The sequence below is a fragment of the Akebia trifoliata genome, unplaced genomic scaffold, assembly GCF_017979445.1.
Source record: "Akebia trifoliata isolate Shusen 1 unplaced genomic scaffold, ASM1797944v1 Contig01321_ERROPOS274149, whole genome shotgun sequence".
Classification (NCBI taxonomy): Eukaryota; Viridiplantae; Streptophyta; class Magnoliopsida; order Ranunculales; family Lardizabalaceae; genus Akebia; species Akebia trifoliata.
In genome coordinates, this window is record NW_028237668.1 from 592 (window position 1) to 26,888 (window position 26,297).

The window sequence follows — 26,297 nt, forward strand, 5'->3', positions numbered from 1 at the left end:
ATTTCTCAAACTTAATGGACATAGATCCCTAGTTGGAAACTTCCCATTATCAATCAAGTAGCCCACTAATCACCTTATAAACAATGTCTTGACGTCTAAAGTAGATGGAATCCCAAGGTTGAAACAATTCATTTTATCCAATTGGTTTGAAGATATATGCTTTTGGGAAAATAAAAATCAAGGCTTTTTTTTTTTTTTTTTTTTTTTTAAGTGGAAGATGAGGGCATCTGAGGTCATGGGCCCATACAATCACTTTGAAAACGATGAGGGTAACTGAAATATTCACGGAAACGTGGAGGGCTATGTCTGAAACTATAAATCACCTCACCAAAACAACTTTTATACCAATGCAAGGGCGACTTATATTAATAAATTAATTCTGAAATATGCTTAATTAGAGAGCTGCTATTGGCACTTCAAATGTTACTTATAACACCCAATTAAAATTAAAGAAAATAGGGTGAATTATCATTTATTGTGCTGAATGTGACAAAATTTCAAGTCCAGTACACTGTTCATATTAATTCTGAATACATGCATGAATCATTTTTCAGCAAATTCGTTGATATGTATTTTTAATTTAAAGTGATGAACTCGCTGATAAATTACCAACAAATTCGCCATTAAAAAAGAAGGATATTTTGTCTTAAAATTTACTTGTGAATTCGTCTTTTTAATACCGATGAATTTGTCACTTTAAAATCAAGGATATTTTGACTTTAAATTTACCAAGGCAATCATCACCTTAATACCAACAAATTCATTACTTTAAATTAAAAGACTAAGAATAAATCGACTCGATAAATAGTACGTGACTAACGTTGCAAGGGTAGGGAATCATAGATCTTTTTTCCTTGTATCTCCAAGAAAAAGATCTATGATTTTGTGCCTTTGCTACGTTAGCCGCGTATTATTTATCGTGTTGATTTATCACGTCTCAAATTAAAAATACCTACAAACAAACTCGTTGAAAAATGATTTATACATATTTTCAAAATTAATATGAATAGTGTATCAAAATCAAAATTTGAAAATAAGTTGTGCACATTTTGGGAAAGACCCCAAGAAAATAAGTGAATTGTTGAGAATAAGTAAAAGTAGAGGAGCTCTCTCATTTTGTTTTTCATGTTAGATTTCTATATTTTTTGAGTATGGGATTTTATATGGGCCTAGTCACAGTTGTAAACAAGTACTAAAATGGTTTCAACAAGTGTTGTAATGTTTTATAATGTTGAGATTATAATTTGAGCCAAACCTTTGTAATATTTGTGGAGTGTGTTTTAATGTTTAATTGGGATAGGGTAAATAATTTAAGAAATTGAGGTGTAATAAGTAAAAGTTGGAGTGCCAATAACAGATCTGTTTAATTAACATTCCTTCGCTGTCTATCTCACTAAACTAACCTCATTTCGCTAGAAAACCTAAAACAGGGGGAGAGAGAAAGAGTTCCAACAGTGCAACGGTCATATTTTTGGACGAGAGCTGCTAATAGGACCTGCTTTTGTACCTGTAAGTTCGTCTTTTCAAATTCCCCAATTCTTGATGTGTTTCGAATTTTTTCTTCATTAAATTCGAAGTGTGAATTGAAGTAAACGTCAGTAATTTCACTTAGTCAACTATTGTAGGGATTTAAGATCGACTTTTTGGTGGAATTCCTCTTGAATTTCTGATACTGATTTCAAATGTGTGTATGTTTGTGTGTGTGGTTATGTTGCTGGTTTATCTTTCTGTGATATTTAAGCAGTGTGGGTTTTCTTTAACGTTTACAATTTGGCAAATGGGTTATATAGGTTTTGAATCGAATCACAGCTGAGCTCAAGTTGTTGTTGTAATCCGTCTGAGCGATTTGGTTGGACCCAAGGTGTCTTCTTTTATGGAGAATTCAGAATTTTCGGAGGGTTCAAGGGTTGGTGATGGGTCAATTCAACCGAGTAGTGGGTTTAAGGGGAACGAGAATCCTGGTGATGAAATACTTGATGATTTAGATTCTTATTTAGAGGACGTTAATGATATCTTGATGATCTCGAGGATGGTCAGTAACTCTGTCATCAAGGGCATTGTGAATGCTGTCACAGAAGAGACTGCCGAGGAAATCGCTCTGAAGGAACTCGAAATGGCTTCATTGAAGGAGAGATTGCAATTTTACGTCTTGGGTATGCATGGAGTTGAAAATTTTCGAGGTTCGAGATATGCAGATGCTGTTGTTGAAAAGGGTAGTATGGAAGAGTGTGTGAGTAATCTAAAAATAGCGGAAGAAAAGCAATTTCGGATGCTTGAAAAAGAAATTGAGGAGATAAAGGAATCTGAGAAATGGGTATGGGGGTTAGATAGGACCCTCGACACTGTGAAGAATATACGGGAAACTTTCTATGAACGAGTTGACCACATGGTTTACTTGTCTAAGACGTCATTTTGTGAATGGCAACAAGAACGGGAATTTCAAGATGAACTTGAAAACATGGTGATTCAAAATTTTGTTAGGGGCCTTCAAGAGGAGTTCGAAGCGAAGTTGTGGGAACAAAGAGACCAATTTCATGGTAGCAAAAATATAAACCAAATGAAAAATATGAATGAACTTTCATGTTTACGCCAAGAACTCAATGCCATTTCTAGATCTTTGTCGAGTCCTGAAATGGGGCTGTTGCCTCCTCATGGGTCCCATGATGAGCTAGCAAACACCACAACGCCTGAGGTTATTAAGGATTCTTCCCAGCTAAGGCACATGTCAAAGGATGAGTTGATAAAGTATTTTAAAGATGAAATGACCAAGATGAAGAGAAACCATGAGTCTCGCCTGCTAGAAATAACCGAAGAACATTTCACTCTCAAGCGGGAATTCCTCAAAGAAAGGGGGGGTCCTTCGAGGAAAGATAAGGAATCTGAAGTATTGAGAAAGAGAATTTCAGAAATCATTTTAAAGGTGGACGATATCCTTACGGAGAATGTGGATTTACCCATGATTTATGAAGTAAATACCGAGAATCAATCCACCTTGAACGACAGAGTTGAGTCTCTCCTTTCTGAAAACCGCCATCTCAAAGATTTGCTTACAGATAAGAGAAAGGAAGTCAAATGCCTCTCGTCACAAGTAACCGATGCTGTAGAAAAAATTTCAAATAATTCCTTAGTAGAAGCAAACTTGTTGAATCAGATAAGGAAGCTTGAATGTGAAATAGAAGATATGAATATTGAAGTTTCAGCAAGCGAAGACATTTATAAATCTATGCTCAAGGACTGGATTGGTGAAATCAAATCAAACATAGAAGATTCAAATAAGGAGTCTATAACCATGCTAGAAAATTGTGAAATTAATTTCAGAGAAGCTGTTAAGAATGGCAAGAATACAGCCAAGTGGGACATTGAAGATTCAGACCTGGAATTAATAAACATGCAAGAGATGTGTGGAGTTATTTTCAGAGAAGCCGTTAAGGATGCTGAGGGTACAATCAATTTAATGCAGATGAAATATGATGAAGAAAGTCAGAGGAGAGTCTCCCTTGAAGCATTGCTGTTGGAAAGAGAAAAAACCTTAAGCTTGGAGATTGAGGAGAAGGAGCGGTTGAAGAAAGAAAAAATCTTGTTTTCAGCTTTGATGGATGAGAAGGATAATTTGGCACTTGAAGTGAAGTCCACATTGATGAAAGAGAGGGAGCGATATGATCAACTTAATCAGGAGTGTAGTAAGTTAAGAGACCAAATAAGTCAGCAAGAGAAATTAATTTCTGAGAATAGTAGGGAATTGAATTTGGTAAATGGTCAATTGGAGGACTTTTTGGGGAAAATGGACTTGCACGAGGAAGAAATAAGAAAACTAAATCAGAAGATTCAATCGGCAATGGAAGACTTGAAGGAAGCCAATGAAGAAAAAAGAATTCTTCATAACAATATTCAAGAGAAGGAAAAGACTATAACATTGTTTGAAGCAAGCGAAATGGAGTACAAAAAGCAAATCGAATTCATTGTTGGGTCTATTGAAGGATTATATAAAGAAGTTGCAGATTATGAATGCCGAGCATTGGAGACTGTTGAAAAGAATAGTTTGAGGTATTTATTTTCTAATATATTATGTTGCTTACTTCTATTTCTTACCAAAAAGATGTTGCTTACTTTTAGAGAGCTGCTATTGGCACCCCCCAATTAAAAATAAAGAAAATAAGTGAATGATTGAGAATAAGTAAAAAAATTGAGGTGCCAATAGAATCTCGCTCTTTTTTTTTTGCTAGATTTCTATTTGTTGGGTTTAGGATTTTATATGAGCCTAATCATAAACGTAAACAACTAATGAAATTGTTTGAACGAGTGTTATAGTGTTTTGTAATGTTGAGATTATAATTTGAGCCAAACATTGGTAATGTTCCAAGAGTGTGTTTCAATCTTTAATTGGGGTGTATTAAATGAAAGTTGGCGTGCCAATAGCAGCTTTCTACTTTTATTATGGAAATGTTACCCCCCCACCAAAAAAAAAAAACTCCCCAAAGACACGCATACACACAAATATGTTGGAATTGCTACTTAGCGACCATTTCCAATTAGAATTGTAATTCTGGTTTATGGAATACTTCATGAGAAGATGGATAATTAAGGACGTTTGCATGTCTCGTCTCTATCCATACCCGTATGTGCATACTTGTGTGCACATGCAAAGTCGAGTTTAGATCACAATATCTTAGCCATTTGGTACACACACTCCCAACCCTCTGTTCCATGTTCTATGTATTCTTTTGACACTCCCAAAGTATGTGATGTATCAGACGGTTAGGATCATTTGATGGCTTTTTAACTTCTGTTCTTCAAAATGTTCTAGGTGGGACCAGTAAATGGGGTCAGATGGAGCTGTGATGTGCAGGCATCCTAACTTAGTACGCCCTAAAGAGTACTTAGTGAGACATTAGTTATCTCAATAGCAAATTCCCTTGAACTTGAAGGCTTGAATATTAAAAAAACCAACTCATGGGACCTAGACAACTCCCATCAATAGTGAAACAATTTATTATTTGTTGGTCAGGAAAGCATGTTCACCTGATGGATTTGTGATATTTACAGTGTGTTTCTTGAACTGGAATAGTGCAAAATACATCATTTGACTCTCTTTTTCAGGTTGGAAATTTTGAAATTTCAATGCAATCAGCTTGTTGGGAAAGCAAGTCTATTTAGGAGAATGGAGTTGGTGTACAAGCAGAGACTTGAAAAAAGATATTCTGACCTTCAGAAGGCTGAAGCAGAGGTATATGAATTACTACTTTATGCAGTTTTCTATTATTAATTGCTAATGAAATAATCTGTGAAGGCTCTTGTGGTGTTTAAATCGATATTAAGATGATCTTTATCACATTTCAATTTCCCTGAAAGGCTTGCGCTGTGAATTGATGTATGTCATATTGGCAAGGAGTGAAATTTATTGCTCTATGGAATTGAATTGCATACTAACATCAATTGCTTTACGAACCGGTCTATAACAAAACATGCCGATCAGCTCCAGATCAACTGCTGACAAGATGCGTTGATCATTCATCTCTTTCTAACTTCATTGATGGGTGAGATGAGTTTCTTTCATGAGGCCGTGACACCCAAATATCTAACTCAGAAGTAAATATCTCATTAATAGGATCAAACCCCAATGTGCTTGGCTGTTAAGCGGATCTCCATAAATAATCGATGAAGTATGCTTTTAATTCTCCTGTTGGACAGTACAAAAGCTGATTATAAATATATATTTTATCCATTTGTGTTATATTAATTTGAAAAAAACCCATTTGTACTTAATAACCAGAGCTGCTGTAGACCTGAATGACATCATCAGTTTGGAAGCCATTGATTGTTTTGAAGACCATTTGCAGAATGATTCCTTATGAACATATACACCATGGTTCTACATTTGTTCAGTTTTGGATCCATTTATTTTTAATATAAATGACAGCAGTTAATTGACTTTTGTGCATACAATGTTTATTTAGTTAGTGGCACCTCTACGACTATTCCTAGAGCAATCCGGGGCCTTTCAAGTCCCTAGATTCCCAAAATATAGCATTGGAATAGTCACATTATCAAGAGCCTGGAAATAATTGGTCTAAATGCCAATAAACCTTGCAAAGGGGCTTCATCTTTGCTACTTTGGAATCTTTTGAGCGCCACATTAAACTCCTCCTACTTGATCATCTCTTAAAACAATTTCGACTTCATTAACAATGAGTTCCTACTTTATTGAAGCTTTGCTAGAGGTCAAGATGAATTACCAAGAACATAGGAAACAACCAAAGAGGAAAATCAATATACAAGCTACACATCCCTATTTACAATCAAATCCCCTGCTAAATACAAAATCCTCAAAGTGAACCCCTTTGAACTTATTGATGATAGGCGACATTTAAACAATAGCACATTATCGTGGAAGTATATTGCATCCGGGGGATAATCATGCCAAAAGACCACATGTAGAAGTCTCTACAACATTCGACGTTGGTATGAGAAGGTTAAGGTATACTAGTTGTGAAGTGCCTCAAAAATTGATCTCGACATGATCGAGGATGTCCCAAGCGGCCTTGATGTTTTGTGGAACTTTGTTATTCAATTAGCTACTTTGCACAAGAATCTCCATTTCTCCCTCAAACTTTATTATTTTTAAAGCTAAGACCTTTCCCTAAAGTCAGAATATGTTGGACAACAGTTTTGATGGATAAAATCTTCCATCAAAGATTTCGTTGATGCATCTCTCTGACCCTCCCAACAAAAGGCAAACGAGATAATCCTCTATAGTGTGTGCCTACATAGTGCATTCCATCTAAGATTGTTTAATTATCCTCTTTGGCATTGGCAATTCTTTAAAGAAAAATAGGATATATGATTCATAGGTGCCTTAATAATATCATGCGTACTGCACATACTCAAATCTAAATAGATTAAGTAGAACTGACAAGCAAAAGGGTTTTTAATCCTGCATATCATGGTGGGTTAATGAATCATCCTTACCTTCGTTGAGTTTTGCTCCCTTATTTTATTGGACGGTGGACCTTCAAATAGAAGTGTAACCTTAAAAATCTAAGTGCGTAAAGATAGTTGATAACTAAGATTGATGACCATGTGATATCCCAAAGCAACATTATTTAGGTTGATTCTTTATGGTGTCTATAGAATTATGTTAGCTGGCTGAAGTCGATATTGACTTCCAAATTGTTTTGTAACCAACACATATTCATCAAAGTAAAGGCAATGGGTAAGCAACAAAGAATGCATATATATTATATATATATATATATAGAACATAGTAAATGTAGGGTGATATTTTTCCTTCTACCACAAACACCTCGAGATCACCAACAGATCGCGTTAGTTTAAGCAATCATCTTCTTCGTCTGTGGGTAACATTGTGGTGATACCTACCAAAGATGTTCTTAGAAAGATTGCTCAAGTTATAGAAATAATCAAATTCGAATCCCTTTACCTATTTTCCCTTATCTCTTACATATGATTTTTCTTTCCTATTAGGTAGTTTCCTTCTGGCACGCTTCTCGTTGATTGTTCTCACGATTTTTGGGATTCTCGTTGTTAATGACACTCTTGGATTGTTTCCTCATCCACTGGGATTACTTATGAGCGACATGTCTCCTTTACCAATTTAGCTTAGACGGGTTAGTCCATTAGACTGGCTTGGATGACCCGAGGTACCACCATTCCCAGTTTCTCTGAGGAATTTGAGAATCATTCCAAACTGGATGGTTTGGGCTTTGATAGTTTATTAGAGGAACAAAGGTTTGGTTGGGATGACAAATTGATTAGCATGAAGTTTTCCAATCTATAGCAAATATGTGTGGGGACAAAGCCTCAGGTCCAGATGGTTTTTTAATAGCATTCTGGAAGGATTTTTTCATCTCCAAAATTTTAGTATCGAGAAATCAAGTCATCCTTCCTATGCAATGTTGTTGAATCCTTGGGAGGATAATCTATAATGCTGGCAAAGAGGGCCACCTTATAGGCTTTTTAGTTGAAGCTTCCCTCCGTATCCCATTTTTCCATTTTGTAGGTTATAATTTTCTATTCATTGGTGCCTCCATCAACTAACTTTGTTTTTTAAGAGTTTGGTTATGTTGTTCTGAAGCAGTTTCAAAGCTTACAATTAACCTCTCAAGAATCAAGGTTTTGGAATTGGAGATATTGACAACGTTCTCTCTCTCTCTCTCTCTCGACATTGACCTTTTGGGGCTAGTTATAGTTATATTTTATATGGGACTTGGTTCTCGAACCAATGGGAGACTAGGTTCATGGAAGTCCAAATATTTTTTTAAAGGGGGTAAAATGGTTGGTCAGTCCTTGTTAAATGTTCTCTTTTCGGCATCCTCGTACTTCATGTCTTTTTTTTATTTCCTAATCTGTAAAGCTTTGATCAACGGGTTTGGAAAGGTAGTTGAGATGGGCACTTCACGGTTACACCTTTCTATTATCTTCTTGACGGTAACCAAGAGTCTTGCTTTCCTTCCTCAGTTGTCTAGTGTCCTTTTATGCTAACCAAAGTTTCCTTCTTCATTTGGTTGGCGACTTTGAATAAAATTCCTACGATTAATCTTTTAAGACATAACAGCCTTATTCTGGTTGACTATTGTTGCTTATGTAAAATGAGTGGGGAGTAGGTGGATCATCTTCTTATTCATTGTGGGTTGGCTTCCGGGGTGTGGTCTTTTTTCTACCCTGGTTTAAGGTTTCTTGGTGCCATCCGCATTCTTTTATTGCTCTTTTAGTGGCTTGGAAAAATACTTCCTTTTCTGGCAAGTTGGAGATTCTTTGGAAACTCACGCCCTTCTTAATTTGCTGGGGGTTGTGGAAGGAAAGAAATGGGCGCATGTTTGATAGGAAAGAAAGCTCACTTTCAACGTTCTTGGGTTTTTTTTTTTTTGTATGTAGGTTAAGGAGTTTAGAGGATTCTTTTTTGAAGATTTTTTGTTTTAGGTGGTGGGAGGGTTGTTGGTAACGAAAGATAATTGTTTGTACTTTTTCTGAGGACTTCTTGTCCTCCCATCAATAAAATTTAACTTATCAAAAAAAAAATTTGTTGAAGCTTAGATTGACAAGTCAGCTTGAGTTTCTTGTGGAATGTAGGATCTAGAAGAATTTTAGAATAGAAATCTCAAACTCATAATGAGAGCTTGGTAAATATTTATAACCCATAATAAGGGAATGGACATAAATGCCCTTACACAGAAAGAATAATAGAAATAAATACATATAAACCAAATTCTTCTTTCGTTAATTTATTGGGGGTTGTGGAAGGAAAGAAATGGGTGCATGTTTGATAGGAAAGAAAGCTCACTTTCAACATTCTTGGGTTATTATTATTATTTTTTTTTGTATGTAGGTTAAGGAGTTTAGAGGATTCTTTTTTGAAGATTTTTTATTTTAGGTGGTGGGATGGTTGTTAGTAACGAAAGATAATTGTTTGTACTTTTTCTGAGGACTTCTTGTCCTCCCATCAATAAAATTTAACTTATCAAAAAAAAAATTTGTTGAAGCTTAGATTGACAAGTCAGCTTGAGTTTCTTGTGGAATGTAGGATCTAGAAGAATTTTAGAATAGAAATCTCAAACTCATAATGAGAGCTTGGTAAATATTTATAACCCATAATAAGGGAATGGACATAAATGCCCTTACACAGAAAGAATAATAGAAATAAATACATATAAACCAAATTCTTCTTTCGTTAATTTGTTGGGGGTTGTGGAAGGAAAGAAATGGGTGCATGTTTGATAGGAAAGAAAGCTCACTTTCAACATTCTTGGGTTTTTTTTTTTTTTGTATGTAGGTTAAAGAGTTTAGAGGATTCTTTTTTGAAGATTTTTTGTTTAGGTGGTGGGATGGTTGTTAGTAACGAAAGATAATTGTTTGTACTTTTTTTGAGGACGTCTTGTCCTCCCATCAATAAAATTTAACTTATCAAAAAAAAAAATTGTCGAAGCTTAGATTGACAAGTCAGCTTGAGTTTCTTGTGGAATGTAGGATCTAGAAGAATTTTAGAATAGAAATCTCAAACTCATAATAAGAGCTTGGTAAATATTTATAACCCATAATAAGGGAATGGACATAAATGCCCTTACACAGAAAGAATAATAGAAATAAATACATATAAACCAAATGAGAACTAACTATATATCATAATATTTCCAATACTCTCCCTTAAGTTGTGGCAAATATATCAACTAGGCCCAGCTTGGCGAGATGAGAGTTTGTGACAGAAGGTCCAACAAGTTTGGTAAGCATATCGGCTAGTTGATCTGAAAAAGCACCCGATCTAACTTTCTCCCTGAGAAAGTGAACATCAACCTCGATGTGTTTAGTCATTTTGTGAAAGACTGAGTCAGATGCAAGCATTATAGCAGACTTGTTGTCACAGAACAAAGAGGAGGAACCAATAGTAGGAAATCCCAACTCTGTTAGCAAGGATCTAAGCCAAAGAAGCTCACATGTGTCAAGGGCCATGGCACGATACTCAGCTTCAGCAGAGGAACGAGAAACCACACTCTGTTTCTTACTTTTCCACGAGATAAGATTACTACCATAGAAAGTGCAGAAACTATATGTAGATCTCATATCTGTAAGAGAACCCGCATAATCAGCATCAGTGAAATACGACAGATGTAGCTGAGCAGTAGATGAATAAAATAAGTCTAGGCCAGGACAAGACTTCAAGTAGCGAAGGATACGATACACAACATCAAAATGAGAGGTGCGCAGAGCATGCATAAACTGACTGACTACACTAACTGCGAAGGTCAAATCCGGTATAGTATTAGTCAGATAAATCAAACGGCCTACGAGTCTCTGGTAAGATGAAGGATCAGATAAAAGTTCCCCAGATTCAGCATGAAGGCGGTGATTCTGATCCATTGGGGACGAGGCAGGACAACAACCAAGCATACCAGTGTCCTAAAGAAGATCCAATGTGTATTTTCGTTAAGATAACGAAATACCACGACGTGAGCGGGCTATCTCTAACCCCAAAAAGTACTTGAGGGGACCTAAGTCCTTAACCTCAAAGGCACTACCCAACTGCCTTTTAACCCTGTCAATCCACTGTGCATCATCTCTAGTTGCTATAATATCATCCACATAAACCAAGACAATGGTATTGCGGCCATTTACTCTTCGTCGAATAAAGCAAGTATGGTCAGAGTGGCATCTGGAAAATCCCATAGATAAAATGACCTCAGAAAAACGCTGGAACCAGGCTCGCAGAGATTGCTTTAGACCATACAGAGATTTAAGAAGGCGACAAAATTTCCCAAAATACTCCCCCTGAAGACGAAACCCAGGAGGGGGGTCCATATAAATTACCTCCGTCAGATCACCATTGAGAAAGGCATTCTTCACATCAAGCTGGTGAAGAGACCAAGAATGACAGCCGCTAAAGAGATAAGTAAACGGACAATAGATATTTTGGCGACAGGGGCAAATGTGGCTCCAAAGTCCTTTCTCGGAGTCTGTGTAAATCCCTTAGCGACGAGTCGAGCCTTGTAGCGATCAACCGTACCATCTGCAAGATACTTGACTGTGAAAACCCATTTACAACCAACAGTCCGCTTCCCAGAAAGAAGAGAAACAAGATCCCATGTGTGATTCTTCTGCAAGGCATCCATTTCAGCAGTCATGGCTCTAGTCCACATAGGATCACGTAGAGCCTCAGATACAGACCGAGGAATTCGAATAGAGTCTGTGGTGGCAAGATAGGCTTGATAGGAAGGAGAAAAGCCCCGATAAAAAACAAACTAGGCGATAGGGTGATTAGTAACACACCCTCGCTTACCTTTGCGAAGTGCAATAGGTAAGTGAGAGTCAGAAATAGAAGGAATAGGTGTAAATGTAGAAAGGGATATACCTAAGTCCAAGGAGGAGGTTGGCAAAGTTTGAGAAGGAGGGGGGCGACGAGAGTAAACTTGTAGCGGTTGCGGCGAAGATGAAGATGGAGAGAAAATTGGAGATGGTAGCACTATTGGAGAAGAATCCTGAAAAGGAGAAGAGTCCTGCAAAGAAGATGAAATATGAAAATATGGAACATTTTCAAAAAATGTGACATCAAGGGAATGAATAATACAACGAGAGAGAGGATCATAGCACCGATACCTCTTTGACATAGAAGAGTAACCCAAAGCAAGTACACCCAAAAACTCTAGGTGTAATAGGAAAGAGAGTGCTAGCAAGACGAAGAACATGAAGAGGTACCTGTCCCCCTAAAGTGCGGCTCAGAACACAATTCAGGAGGACAGCAACAGTAAGAATTGCCATATTCCAATAGGACTTGGAAACATGCATCCCTCGCAGAAGGCAACGGACGATGTTCATGAGGTGGCGATTCTTACGTTCTACCACCCCGTTTTGCTCAGGAGTGTATGGGCAGGTTAACTGATGAAGCATACCACGCTCATGGAGATGGGAGCGAATCCCATTAGAAATATATTCCCCACCATTATCTGTTCTAAGAGATTTGATGGTAATGTTGTATTGAGTTTGAATCATTTTAAGGAAATTAATAAAAATAGGTAATACCTCAGAGCGAGAACTCATTAAATAAACCCAAGTACACTAAGAATAGTCATCAATAAATGTAACATAATATTTATGACCATTAAAAGCAGTAACAGGGGAAGGTCCCCACACATCAAAATGAACCAAATAAAAACAATATAAGAGGTACGTGTGTGTTTAGAAAGTTCACACACATAGCACTGAAATTTGTGTCTACTACAAGATTATTTTAAAGTAAGAAATAACGAACATAAGTGCTAAAAATTAGCATGTCCTAAGCGAGCATGCCATAAGCCTAAAGTCTGAAAAGAAAAATTAGGATTTCCAGTGAGTGGGAGCACGGAAGCGGGGGCAGCAGTAGGGTGGAGCTTCAAACAGGTACAGCCCATCCCTCTCATATCCCTTGCCAAAAATCCTCCTCGAAGTTAGGTCCTGAAAGATACAGTGAGTAGGAAAGAATGTTACTAAACAATTAAGCGATTTGGTAAGACTACTCACAGACATAAGGTTAAGAGATAAATGTGGAACATGGAGAACAGAATCAAGAGGAAAACCAGGGGACATAGATATAGTACCCTTATTATGAACAGGGGTAAGAGACCCATCAGCAAGGCGAACCTCCTTATGAGTAGTAGGAAAAATAGAAGAAATAAAATGATTGGACTCACCGGTCATGTGATCAGAGGCACCAGAATCAATGATCCAAGTCAGAAGAGCAGAGCCAGATTGAGTGGCATGAAAAGTAGAAGAAGTACCTGGGGGAGTGGCAACAGATGCGACTGTCGAGGATGAGGGAGTCTGAGCCTAGAGCTAATCCCGTACAATAGTTGTAATCTGTGTCTGAAGATGTTGCAAATCAATAGTACCAAGGGAAGCATGATCAACATAGGTAGATTCAACAGCAGCAGCACGGGGATAGAGCTGAAAGCAGCGAGCCTTCTCATAGCCAATCTTCCCACAATGATTACATGTAAGACCACTTCTTTTACCTCGCCCATAGCTCCCATGGCCTTGATTCCAGGATCCTTGAGTTCGGGAATTAGAAAAGCTTGAATTAGCTGCAAGAGCCATCTGATCTGTATCTAAAGCAGAGATAGTGACAGAAGACCGTGGTCTGAGAGGAAATGACACGACGACGACGCTTATCGCTATCAATAGTCGCAAATGTCTCAAATAATGAAGGTAGAGGTGTGGTATTAAGGATTTGGGTCCTTAATGCCTAAAACTTATGACGTAAACCCATGAGGAACCAGCATGTCTGATGTCGAGCAATCCTCTTGACCACATACCCGGCTGCCTCTGCAGATAACTCAACCATAGACTCATAATGCGAGAGCTCCTCCCAACGGGACTGAAGGAATCCAAAGTAATCTGCAACACTCTGGTTTCCTTGGGTAGCTTGAGCGATATCCTGATAAAGATCATAAATCCTAGAGTCATTCCGAGCATGTGCATATGTCTGAGTGAGAGCTGACCACAAAGAAGAGACATTCTCATGATACATAGACATAGTGTAGATGCGTTGCTCCATAGAATTGAATAGCTACCCAAGAATAGTGCAATTATCGATTTCCCATTGTTCAAATTTGGGATCAGTGAGGGGTGGCATAAGAATACTACCTAAAAGCCAACCAGATTTTCCTCGACTACCCAAATAAAGTCATACAGACCGGGACCAACTCTAAAAGTTACAACCATCTAGTGGGGCATTAATGATACGCTGGACGGAGAAATTGGCCCCAAGAGTGGTGGTAGAGTCCTTAGTTTCGTGAGTTGAAGTCATTGTACAATTAGTACTATATTTGGATTGAAGGGAGATCTCCCGAATTAACACTGTCTAAGGCCAAAAAATCCTATTGATTGCTGTCGGCAACACCAGAAATAATTTCTACTACTGTCGTGAGATTGAACCAACCAAAGAACCCAAGATAGTTGCTGTCACAGGACTTTGCACAGCCTGAGAAATGTTGTAGGGCTGATTGTCAATCAACCAACAACCGTCTGCTGTTGTTGTAGAGCAAAGCAAACTTTGTAGAGATGATCGAAGTGAACACAACAGCAGGCTGTTGCTGTAGGTTGCTGTCGCAAGGCACCCTAGAGCAAGTAGAAGGAGTCGCACCACAAGTAAGGACCTACAGCTGCTGTCGTAGGTCACTAAAGGGTATATAGATCTGATCACAATCACTCTAAAGCAAGTAAGTTGAATCGTAAGTTACTGTAGAGCACCTAGAGCTAATCGCAGATGGTATACAGACCTGTAGAAACTTGATGCTGCCGCAGAGCACTAAAGGGCTTGTAGGTCTGATCGCAGATGAGTTTCAGACCTACTGCTGTTGTCGCAAGGTATAATACGAGCCTAAAAGTCGATGCAGGTGGGATACAGACCTGCTATTGCTGTCGCAGGGCACTGTCGGGGTTGGAGGTCTGATCGCAGATGAGATTCATCTCTGTTACTGCTGTCGCAAGGTGTATAGATCAGATTCTGACTTATCTGGAATCCGATCTAACTTTTGGCCTGCTGAAGCTGTTGAAGACTGAAGACCGATCGCAAGATATCTTTAGGACTAATTTCCAAGAGAAACCCTAACGTAAGGTATAAAAAAAATATTTTAAAAAATCACAGCACAAATCTCTATTGCAGCATGTGAAGGACTAACAAAGTCTCTATCGCAACATGCGATAAAGAGGACAAGAATCAAAGAAGGAATTTTATGCTCTGATACCAAGAAGAATTTTAGGATAGAAATCTCAAACTCATAATGAGAGCTTGGTAAATATTTATAACCTATAATAAGGGAATGGACATAAATGCCCTTACATAAAAAGAATAATAGAAATAAATACATATAAACCAAACGAGAACTAACTATATATCCTAATATTTCCAATAGATCTTTCCCTAAATTTTTCGTAGTTGATTGGGGGTCCATTTTTACTCCAAAGAAAACAAGGCTTTGGGTTTCAATTAACCATAGCTCCCAAAATTGCCTTTCTAGGAAAGTGGTTGTGGAGTTTTGGTGAGGAGCCATGCAATATTTGGAGAGTTATTTAATCCAAATTTGGTTGAAGCATTCACCAGTGGCAAAATGGAGATGTTAAAAACTCATTTAGGTGCGGCCTTCGGAACGACATGATGAAGGGTTTTCATGAATTTAACAAAAGCGTGGCTTTTAAAATTGGCAAAGGGAATAGGGTTTAATTTTGGGTGATAGATGGTATGGCAACTCTCCTCGTATATACAATAATATCCTAATGTATATGCTATCAAACAAAACAAAATTGTTAATTCAAAATATTTTGTTTGGTTAGATGACAAAGAACTTGGTTTCAGAAGGAACTTCAATGATTTGTAGGTGAATTGCGTTGTAGACTTTTTTTTTCCAATGTATTTATGATATCAACATTTCTTAGACGAGGTTAAATGGGCGTTGAAGAAGAGATGGGACCGTTCCTTTTATATCTGCTTGTTTAGTGTTTCTTTGATCATGGTAGAGATACTACTTTCCCGATCTCTTGGGTTCCCAAATTCCATCCAAAGTGCCGACTCTTTTTTTCCCGTCCTCCTTACTTTAGACAGTTTTTATTCTAATGTAGGATGTCCACACCCCCTTTGGAAGTAGTACTTAGTCCCTTCGGATATGCCCAGTCATCACAAAATGGCGTATTAGGTATAACCACTAGCGACTCTTGAAATTTTTTTGATATAGTTGACCATCTCACAATATCATAATTATTTACATTCGCATTATGTGCAAGCAAAGATGATACAAAATCAATATATCACCTCATTCTATTTTCTCCCTTAATTCGAAGTTGGCAATGTTCCTCTTTTACCTATAGAGGTACACTTTTATAGAGAATGATCCCATTTTCTATTTGTTGGCGACCTTGGAAGAAGATGCTTTGATGGAAAGGTGACATAGTGGAAGCATGTGAACCAATAGATTCAATAGAAATTGAGAGTTTGTGTTCAATGGAGCACACAAAATCAGTTTAAATCAATTGATAAACAAGCAATAGCTTGAAAGAAAATAAATCATAAAGTTAAAAAGTAATTAAGAGAAAAGATAATTGAATTGATACGTTTGGACTAGATTGAATTTCGTTTTTGAAGCTCCTTATACAGATAACTTCATCATAACAAGTAAGAAACCTTCTAAAATATTAAAAAGTAACTTTCTAATCTATCTATAACATATTACTAACCTTCTAGTCCTGTTAGAACTCAATTTGGATACTTAAAAGCACTTCTAATTATAACCTAAAGAACAAAAACGAATTTAGAAGAAAATAGAAACCTAAAGGCAAAGTAGAGACTAAACAAAATAGAAACTTCCTAAAATTGAAATAAAAACTAACCAAACAACTTCTAAGTAGCTTAAAACTGAACTAAACTAAAGACATGACTAAAATGCAAATGGGGTTGAATATGGACCCAACCGGGTCAACCCAAACCAGGCAGGTCAAGAGTTGACTTGGTCAAAACGAGTCGACTTGTCCAGATCTGGATAGGTTGATTTGGCCAAGATAATTCTATTCTCAAGAGATATATGTTCTACATCGAAAGGAGAACTCTACATGATGCCATTCTTACTATCAAAGTGTCCTTATTCCTATGGTCTACGATCCATCTAGAAATTTGGGGCCTGTTATTTCATGACTTCATTATTGGATGGGTCTCCATATTATATCATGGTGGTTAATATAGGCTCTCGAGATTGTTTTCTCTGCTTCTATTTCCTAATCTTTGTCCATTTGGGCCCTTGTAATCGGTTGGTCTGTTTGACCACTTCCTATTTATTCTCTGTCCTTAATATAACATTTTACCTTGAAAAAAAATCTAATTGAGAATTTAAGTTTTATTTATTTGCTTTTGACAATAAACAACCATATCCATTTGCTGGTGGCAGTTTTTTGTTCTTTCCTTTAATAACCATATTTCCTTTACCTTAAAAGTAAATTTCATCTAAATGTTCATATGTTAATTCTGGATTTTATGTAATTGAAATTATTCCATTTATGTTTTGACCTTTAAATGATTTACACAATAATGATCTATTGTCTCACATTGTGGTCTATTTACTGGGGATCTGCCTTACGTGCCTGTGAACTAAATCTATGTTTTTATATATTTGAAATTTGTTTTAACATTTTATTTTTCTGATTCTTCTTGGACCTCAGGTTGATCTCTTAGGGGATGAGGTGGATGCTCTTCTCAGCCTTCTTGAGAAGATATACATAGCACTTGACCATTATTCGCCAATATTGCAGCATTATCCTGGTGTAAGATGGTTTTCTCTTATCATTTGTTTCACTATTCTTTTTCTCAGTGCTGTGGTTGCACTATGGTTAACTTTGTTTTTTATTTTTTTTTTATTTATGTTTTTTATTTTTTTTCCATCTTTCCTTTCTGGGGGAACTATTTCTCTGTTATTCTAGAAAATTCTTGCTTGATCCATTTCCTTGAAATTCCTCTTCGTGAAATGTGGCACAGTTTCAGTGAAGTTAACCTATGATCAAAGATGATGGATACCGGACAGATACAATGTATAACATTTACTCTTAAAATATGAGTATCCAATATGGCAATATGGATAGACTACTAATATGACACCCAAGTCACTATTACTGCGCCCATTTTCAAATATCCTAGTATCACTAGTTGGAACTACCACATTTTCAGCGCCATTAAGGACAAAAGAAGAATTCAACCTAGGTTTGATAGTGCAAGGATGGGTTAATGGGTTTCAAAGGTAGAAATTGTTGGCAAGGTTGAATTGGGAAAAAAAAAAAGACGACTAGAATAACATGAGATAATTCAACAGAAGAATAAGGCAAGCTTGTAATTCAGAATTTCAGGTTTGAAAAATGCTCTACTAAAAGTAAGTTGACAAGCGAGCTTCTCGTGAAGTAGGTCGGAACTCTTAGGAGATAAGAGAGGAGTTGATAATAAGAGAACAGAAAAAAGTGTTTCATTACTAAGCCCTAATTAGGCTTTAAAGAGAATTACATGGTCTAATAAGTGAAAAGACTAAAAAGGACAAAAAATCTGTAAAACTAATAAAATAAGAGTTATTCAACACTCCCCCTCAAGTTGGTGCGTGGATGTCGGCAATGCCCAACTTGGACAAAACACCTTCAAAGGCAGCTTTGCTGACACCTTTAGTAAGAATATCAGTAAGTTGCTGAGCTGTAGGAACAAAAGGAGTACAAATCTGCCCAGAAACAATCTTCTCTGTAATAAAATGTGGACCAACTTCAATATGCTTCGTTCTGTCATGCTGAACCGGATTTGCAGCTATGTTAATAGCCGACTTATTGTCACAATATAATGAAAAAGGGGTTGTTACTGAAATACACAAATCAGTTAATAAGATCTTGAGCCACAACAACTCACACTCCAAGTGCCATAGCTCGGTATTTTGACTCAGCACTGGAGCGAGAAACCACATTTTGCTTCTTACTGCTCCAAGTGACCAAGTTGCCACCAACTTTAATACAATACCTAGAAGTAGACCGTCTATCAGTCACTGAGCCAGCATAATCTGCATCTGTCCATGTCTCAATGCAAAGATGAGCATGATTACTGAACATGATACCTCCACCAGGACATCTCTTAAGGTATCTAAGAATACGATAGACAGCAGTAAGATGAGATGTTCGAGGCAAGTGCATAAACTGACTTACAACACTAACAGCATAGGCAATATCTGGACGAGTCATAGACAAGTAGATCAGTTTTCCCACAAGACGCTGATACTGACCAATATCCTCCAAACACTCCCCCTCAGAATCAACCAACCTGTGATTATGCTCAATAGGAGTATCAGCAGGACGAGAACCAAGCTGACCAAAGACACTGAGTAAATCAAGAACATACTTACGCTGAGAAATAAATATACCGAATTGAGACCTCGCAACTTCAATACCCAGAAAATAGCAAAGATGCCCAAGATCCTTAATCTCAAATTGACGTCCTAAGTAAGTTTTGACCTCGACAATGCCAACATCATCATCTCTAGTAAGAACAATATCGTCTACATAAACAATCAGAGCGACAGTTTTGCCCCGGGTGTGACGCAAGAAAATAGTGTGATCAGCAGAACTCTGGTGGAAATCAAACTGATGCATAGCCTTAGTAAAGCGTTCAGACCATGTACGAGAAGACTACTTCAATCCATAAAGAGAACGACGAAGACGACAGACATGGGTAGGAGAAGCAGATGTGAGAAACCTAGGAAGTTTGACCATATAGACTTCTTCCTGAAGATCACCATTGAGAAATGCATTCTTGACATCTAACTGGAAAAGATGGCACCCTCTGATAGCGGCAACAGAAAAGAGAACACGAATGGTGGTCATCTTGGCAACGGGGGCAACTGTCTCTTGATAATCAATCCCATAAGTCTAAGCATAACCCTTGGCCACCAACCGGGCCTTATAGCAAGCAATAAAGTCATCCGGATTGTGTTTTAGATTGAGTCTTTTCAAGAGCATTCAACTCATCAATCATAGCTGTTCGCCACTCAGGATGGGTAATAGCATCTGCAATAGTAGTAGGAGGAGAAACAGCGGAAACAGATGCAAGAAAACTACGATAGGAGGGTGACAGGGCAGAATCAGATATATAATTAGAAATGGGATAAGTATAAGTGCGCTTACCCTTACGAGTGGCAATAAGACGATCATCACAGGACACAGGAGGCGGAGCTGGAAGCGAGGAGGCGAGCTGGTCTGGCATAGGAGGGATGGCAGTATTGCGAGAACGCCGAGAATAAACCTGCAGATGAGGAGGTGATGAACTGACAAGAGATGGAGAAGGAGGAACAAGCATGGGAAGAGGAAGAAAAATAGGAGAGGGATCATCAGGTGAATCTAGAGGAAACCACTCAGATTGAATGCCAACGGACCCATTATAGTAAGGGGTATGCTAAAAAAAGGAAACATCCCGAGAAATAAAACGTCGTCGAGAAGGAGGGTGGTAACAACGGTATCCTTTCTGGGTAGAGGAATAACCCAAAAAGATACATTTGACAGCTTTACGATCAAGTTTTGTACGGGTTTGGTCAAGAATTTGAACAAAGCAGACACACCCAAATACATGCGGAGGAAGTGAAAACAAGGGACGATTTGGGTAAAGCTAAAAGAGAGGCGTGGCAAACTGAAGAACCTAAGAGGGGGTCCGATTAATAAGGTACACCGCAATAAGAACTGCATCGGCCCAACAGGATTGAGGCACGTTCATGCTAATAGAGAGGGCACGGGCTAATTCTAGAATATAACGATTTTTTCTTTCTGATCGACCATTCTACTGAGGAGTCTTAACATTGGACATTTGATGCTCAATGCCAGACTCTAAACAAAGTTTCAAGACCTCACTGTAGGTGTACTCAGTACCATGATCAGAACGGAAGGTCTTGACGGTACGACCAAACTGGGTATGAACCATAGCAAGAAATTGCTTGGAAATCCCAAAAACTTCACTCTTGTGTTTCATAAGATAGACCCAATAGGTACGACTGTGGTTATCGATGAACAAGACAAAATAACGAAAACCAAGAGTTGACGTGACAGGGGAAGGACCCCACACATCAGAATGGATTAGGTCAAACATAGCAGATGCAGTAGTATTCATACTAATAGGATAAGAAGAACGCACATGTTTAGCTAATTGGCAAGTTTCACAAGAAAAATTAAGCAAATTGCTATTATTAAATAAAACAGGGAATATGTGCTTCAAATATTCAAAAGAAATATGACCTAAACGTAAGTGCCAACACATTACAAGAGTCTTATTAGACTGACTACTACTACTAATCTGGAAAGCAGAATGGGTGCTAGGTAAACAAGGTACGTCCAAGAGATACAAGCCATTCACTTCATGTCCAGTGCCAATCGTTCTCTTCGACTCCAAATCCTGAAAGACACAATGAGAGGGATAAAAAATTATACTGCAATTCAAATTTTTTGTAATGCTACTAATAGATATAAGATTAGTAGTGAGTTGAGGAACATGCAGTGTGTTAGTTAAGGATAAAGAAGATGTAACAGGAAAATGACCTTGACCAGCTATAGAAGACAAAAAACCATCGGCTAGGCGAACGTTGCGATGACCAGAACAAACACTATAGATTTTGAAAAAAAATGGCGTACCATTCATGTTATCGGAGGCACTAGAATCAATGATCCATGGTGTGGTAGTGGTGGAAACACTATGTGCAGATGCAAAAGTACCTGAGTGAGCGAAAGTAGAGACCGGCTGAGATGAAGTCTCCATCTGATTGAAGAATTTTCTGAACTTGTCAAGCCCAACCTGAGATAGAGATACCGAATCCGATGAGGATGTAGTAGCTGAAGAAGGTGTTGAATCAGTAGTCGGCTGAGAGACTACATGAACTGAAGATCGTTGAGACTGTTAACGTTGCTGATTAGGACGACCATGGAGTGCATAACAACAAGCTTTCACGTGACCCAACTTCCCACAATGATCACACTTATGTCGTTAACGAGTAAACAGAGACCCACTAGGAGGCTGTGGAGAAGGTAGGCGAGCAAGCATAGTAGAGTGGTCTCCTGAAAAATAAGGTAGGGCAACTACGCGACGACTTTCATCAGCCAAGACATAAGAATACGCAGTCTGTAAGGACGGAAAGGGATCCATACCCAATAAGTGAATTCTCGCATACTCAAACTCCTCTCGTAAACCGGCTAAGAACTGAAAAACTCGATTCTTATCCAGAATCGACGCATATAATGTCTCATCAAGCGGATCCTTCTAGGCGTAGGACGAGGATTAGAAGGTCAACTCTTCCCACCGAGCACATAGCTGTGATAAATAGGTGGTAACTGAAGAATCACTTTGCCAAAGACTGGAAATCTCACGCTCTAAGTTAAAAATCCGAACGTTGTTTTGACGTTGCGAGTAAATGCTCTTTGCAGAGTCCCATATCTGTTTTGCTGTCGAGAAGAACAAAAATCCAGCCGCAATTTGTGGTTGCACAGATGTAACCAACCAAGAACGGACCATAGAATCATTAGCAAACTAGTGTGAGTAAGAAGGGTCGGTCTGTGTAAGTTATTTGTCTGCTCCCGTGAGATAACCAATCTTCCCTTTTCCACCAATAAACATTTCAACTGATCGTGCCCAAAGAAGATAATTAGGGCCATCTAATTTCATGGTGGTAATTTGAATTCTTGGAAAGTCAGTTGAGTAAGAAGAAAGGTCACTTGAGTCATTAGTACTACCAGTGACCGAGGAAGATGACATCTCAGAGGCCATTAAAGAGTCTATGTACTTTGGTTTGAAGAGAGTTCAAGGAGGACGAGGGAACAGCTTTCAATGAGAAAAAGATTGCAACCCCCAAATACTATCGTAACTGTCAACCAGCACTCTTGTTGCGAATACAGGCTCCAAACAGCCCCTACGCTGTGAATACAATCTTCAAACAGCACTCTTGCTGCGAATACAGGCTCCAAACAGCCCCTGTGCTGTGAATACAGTCTTCAAACAGCCCCTGTGCTGTGAAACTAGGCTTCAAACAGCCCTTAGGCTGCTGCAGCCTTCAAGCAAACCTGTGTTGGGATCGCAACAGCCCCTGTGCTGTGAAACCAGCCTTCAAACAGCCCTTGTGCTGGTCGCAGCTTTCAAAATACCACCCTTGTGGTGATCGCAGATCCCAAACAGCAGCCCTATGCTGGTCGTAGTCGCTAAATACCACCCTTGTGGTGATCGTAGATCCCATACGATGCAAACAACAGATCGTGGGTTCCAAAACGAAGCAAATAGCAGGTCGTGGGTTCCAAAAAAAAAAAAAAAAAAACTACACACAGCAGGTAGTGGGTTCCAAACGAAGCAAACAGCAGCCCTGCTGTGATCGTGGGTTCCAAACAATGCACCTGCTATAGTCGCAGGTTCCAAAATAGTAGCCCTGTTGCGAGTTTATGTGACAAACGACCTAAAACCTGTTGCTGCAAGCCTCTAGAGCCATCAGTTGATCTAAGAACAGCAATCCTGTTGTTGCCGTAAATTTTCAATGAGGCTTACTGGCCCTATCGCATGTTGTGATTAGGGATGTTGTAAAACAACCCCCGTAGGGGTGATGATTTAAACTAGACCGAGAGGTTATGTGGTGGATTTAAGAGAGGGATTGTGTGATGGGGTTGTAGCAAGCAAAAAGGAGAGGAGATGGAGGTAGGCTCTGATACCAAGTTGATAATAAGAAAACAGAAAAAAGTGTTTCATTACTAAGCCCTAATTGGGCTTTAAAGAGAATTACATGGTCTAATAAGTGAAAAGACTAAAAAGGACAAAAGATCTGTAAAACTAATAAAATAAGAGTTATTCAACAAGAGGGGAGTCACAATATCATAATATCTTTCTATGCATCACACCATCAAATTGTTAAAGTCATACCTTGAAAGGAAACAAAACATCTTCGTAAATATTTATTTAGTTTTCTAATTTTCGAAGAGTCATGTATAGATGTTGGGGATAAAATCTTTTTCATACTCCTAGGACAAACTCTACTTGCTAAGAATGAGAAAGTAAATCTCTAGTAGTCTTCTAGATTAATCTTAATGAACTACAAGAAACTCATGATTTCCTAACCTGGCCCAAGGCTTAGAACTTGCTAAGATTCTTCTTTTATAATTTATCCTAAAGAAATGGAATTAGTATTCCGATCGTAGTCCTGCGCTATGTTTTAACATAACTCACTCAAATTATCTAAATAGGGTGATATTAAGTTCTTTCGATTGATGGTTGGATAAGCTTTATAACAATACTAAAGAGGTACTAAAAGACACCCATATGTTCTAATCATCTCATAAAATCATCTAAATATCAAGATATTGGATTCTTTGAATACATGATCAAATAAACTTTCCAATAATGCCAAAGTTGAGTTATCCAGGCCCCACATGCAGGTAAAAATATGACGGCGAATGTATTAAAAAAGGTTGAAATGAATTGGTTTCCATGGGAGATGGAACTTTGTAGTTGTACGATCTTTTGTGTGCCTCGTTTTTGTGTTTTCCTATGTGCTATATAATCTTGCATTGTTGGTATGGATAAAAAAACATCTCTTTTCAGTGAATTCTCAGGTGTAATGCAATGATTTTTGTTCTGTATTTCAATCATCATTTCAATGGTACCATATTGTTTGGTTGTATTTAAAGACTATAGTGAAGAAACTTGATTCTTAAGTATATAGGAGCTATTGATATGACTTGAAAACAATTGCAATTTGGAAGCATTTATGATACAATCGGTCATTGTACATATATTACAAATTGGGCATTCTCTGAAGGGAACCTCGTCTCTAAGTTCTCAACGCAAGTAGTTAATTTACAAACAGTTGGGTAGAAAGCTAAAAGCTCCAACCTACATAAGCTCAAAGGGTGCAAACAAGGAGGCTCCAACCTAAATCAATGATAGCTCTCAAGACAGTAATCAATGGTGCAGAAAGCAAATATAGTAGAATCAAAGTTAAAGTACACAAAGAGAAGCATCAAAACAGGTCGAACATAAGAAAAGTAAGACTGCAGACCAGACCAATAAAACATGCATATAAGCCTTCATGTGAACATTCCTAAAAAAAGATGACCTAAACTTCTTCTATGTGCAAGATAAAATAATATAACAAGAATCAAATATGAAGATGAAAAGCTTATTACAAACCAAGGAAATGATCTACCTGGTGGGGTACAACCTTTTTCATATATATATATATATATATATATATATATATATATATATTATATATATATATATATATATATATATATATATATATATCGTGGGCAGTAGAGACTTACGATATTACTTTGGGGCAAGCTACCTTCAACATAAACAAAATAGGTATTTTGGTGGAAAATTTTGCACCTCCACCTCGAGATTCACAGCACCACTAGATCAAACTGTCTCCCTGTCTAAGCACTGATGTGGTACCTACCAAAGAAACTCTGATGCCAAAGTCAGATTAACAACTACAAATTGAACTTGAATCAATTACCTTCAAATAAATAACTTTACCTCTATTTATACCCGTGGGCTTTCCTTCTTTTTTTGGCATATTTCGTCCATGTGTATTTGATTTTTTTCCTAGGTGGATTCAATCATGATCCCTTTCTTGATTGGACACAATCACGATCGAATCCCTTGATTTTTCTTCTAGATTCTCTAAGTGCAAATTTATTTGTGCCTTGTATTTACTATGAGTTGAACTGTCTTCCACTTCTCATGAATTCCTTCAACCTCCCAAGGACGACCAATAGATTCCCTTCAATTGATCTCCATTGCGGCAGCTTCGGGATTTCTTCTGATGACCTCCTAAGGATGTTCCTTGGGACCCCTACTGATGTACCGATATCTCAAGGATGATCCTTGAGATTGTACTTTTCCATGATAATCTGACGGTCCTACTTGGGGTACTGATTTATCCTCATACAAGTATTTTCACATCCTTGTAGTTATTCGTATTGTTTTAGAGACAATATGACTCAAATTATACTTATGATACAAATTTATGCACTCATATTCATGCGATACTTCATCTCTTTCATTGAATATTTCATGTGCCCCATTTTCTAATAACATGCATTGCAGCTAGAAATCCCTTTTAATTGGGCTAATCCTTTTTGCAGGTTGTGGAGATTCTCAAATTGATTAGAAGAGAATTAAGTGGAGAAACTGCTAAATCAGTTTGATCTGCTTTTCAGTAAGGTAATTAATTTTTGGGCTAGTGCTTACACAGAATTGAAATTATTGTTACTTGTTAATTTATTTTTTAAGA

General features: G+C 37.8%; 1 protein-coding gene across 3 annotated transcripts in view; it reads left to right on the forward strand.

The window, feature by feature from the left end:
* Positions 1 to 1,403: 1,403 nt before the first annotated feature.
* Positions 1,404 to 26,297, forward strand: part of LOC147380535 (WPP domain-associated protein-like) — a 29,225-nt gene continuing 4,331 nt past the window's right edge. For 2 of the 3 annotated variants that reach the window (XM_086431580.1, XM_086431582.1), the window contains exons 1-5: positions 1,404 to 1,509; positions 1,791 to 4,044; positions 5,098 to 5,224; positions 17,686 to 17,787; positions 26,149 to 26,227. In XM_086431580.1, coding sequence (XP_086287706.1) covers positions 1,874 to 4,044; positions 5,098 to 5,224; positions 17,686 to 17,787; positions 26,149 to 26,211 — 2,463 coding nt within the window. In that variant the 5' untranslated portion in view covers positions 1,404 to 1,509; positions 1,791 to 1,873 and the 3' untranslated portion in view covers positions 26,212 to 26,227. Of the gene's footprint in view, positions 1,510 to 1,744; positions 4,045 to 5,097; positions 5,225 to 17,685; positions 17,788 to 26,148; positions 26,228 to 26,297 lie in introns of all 3 variants that reach the window. The other variant, XM_086431581.1, reaches the window with a different exon arrangement.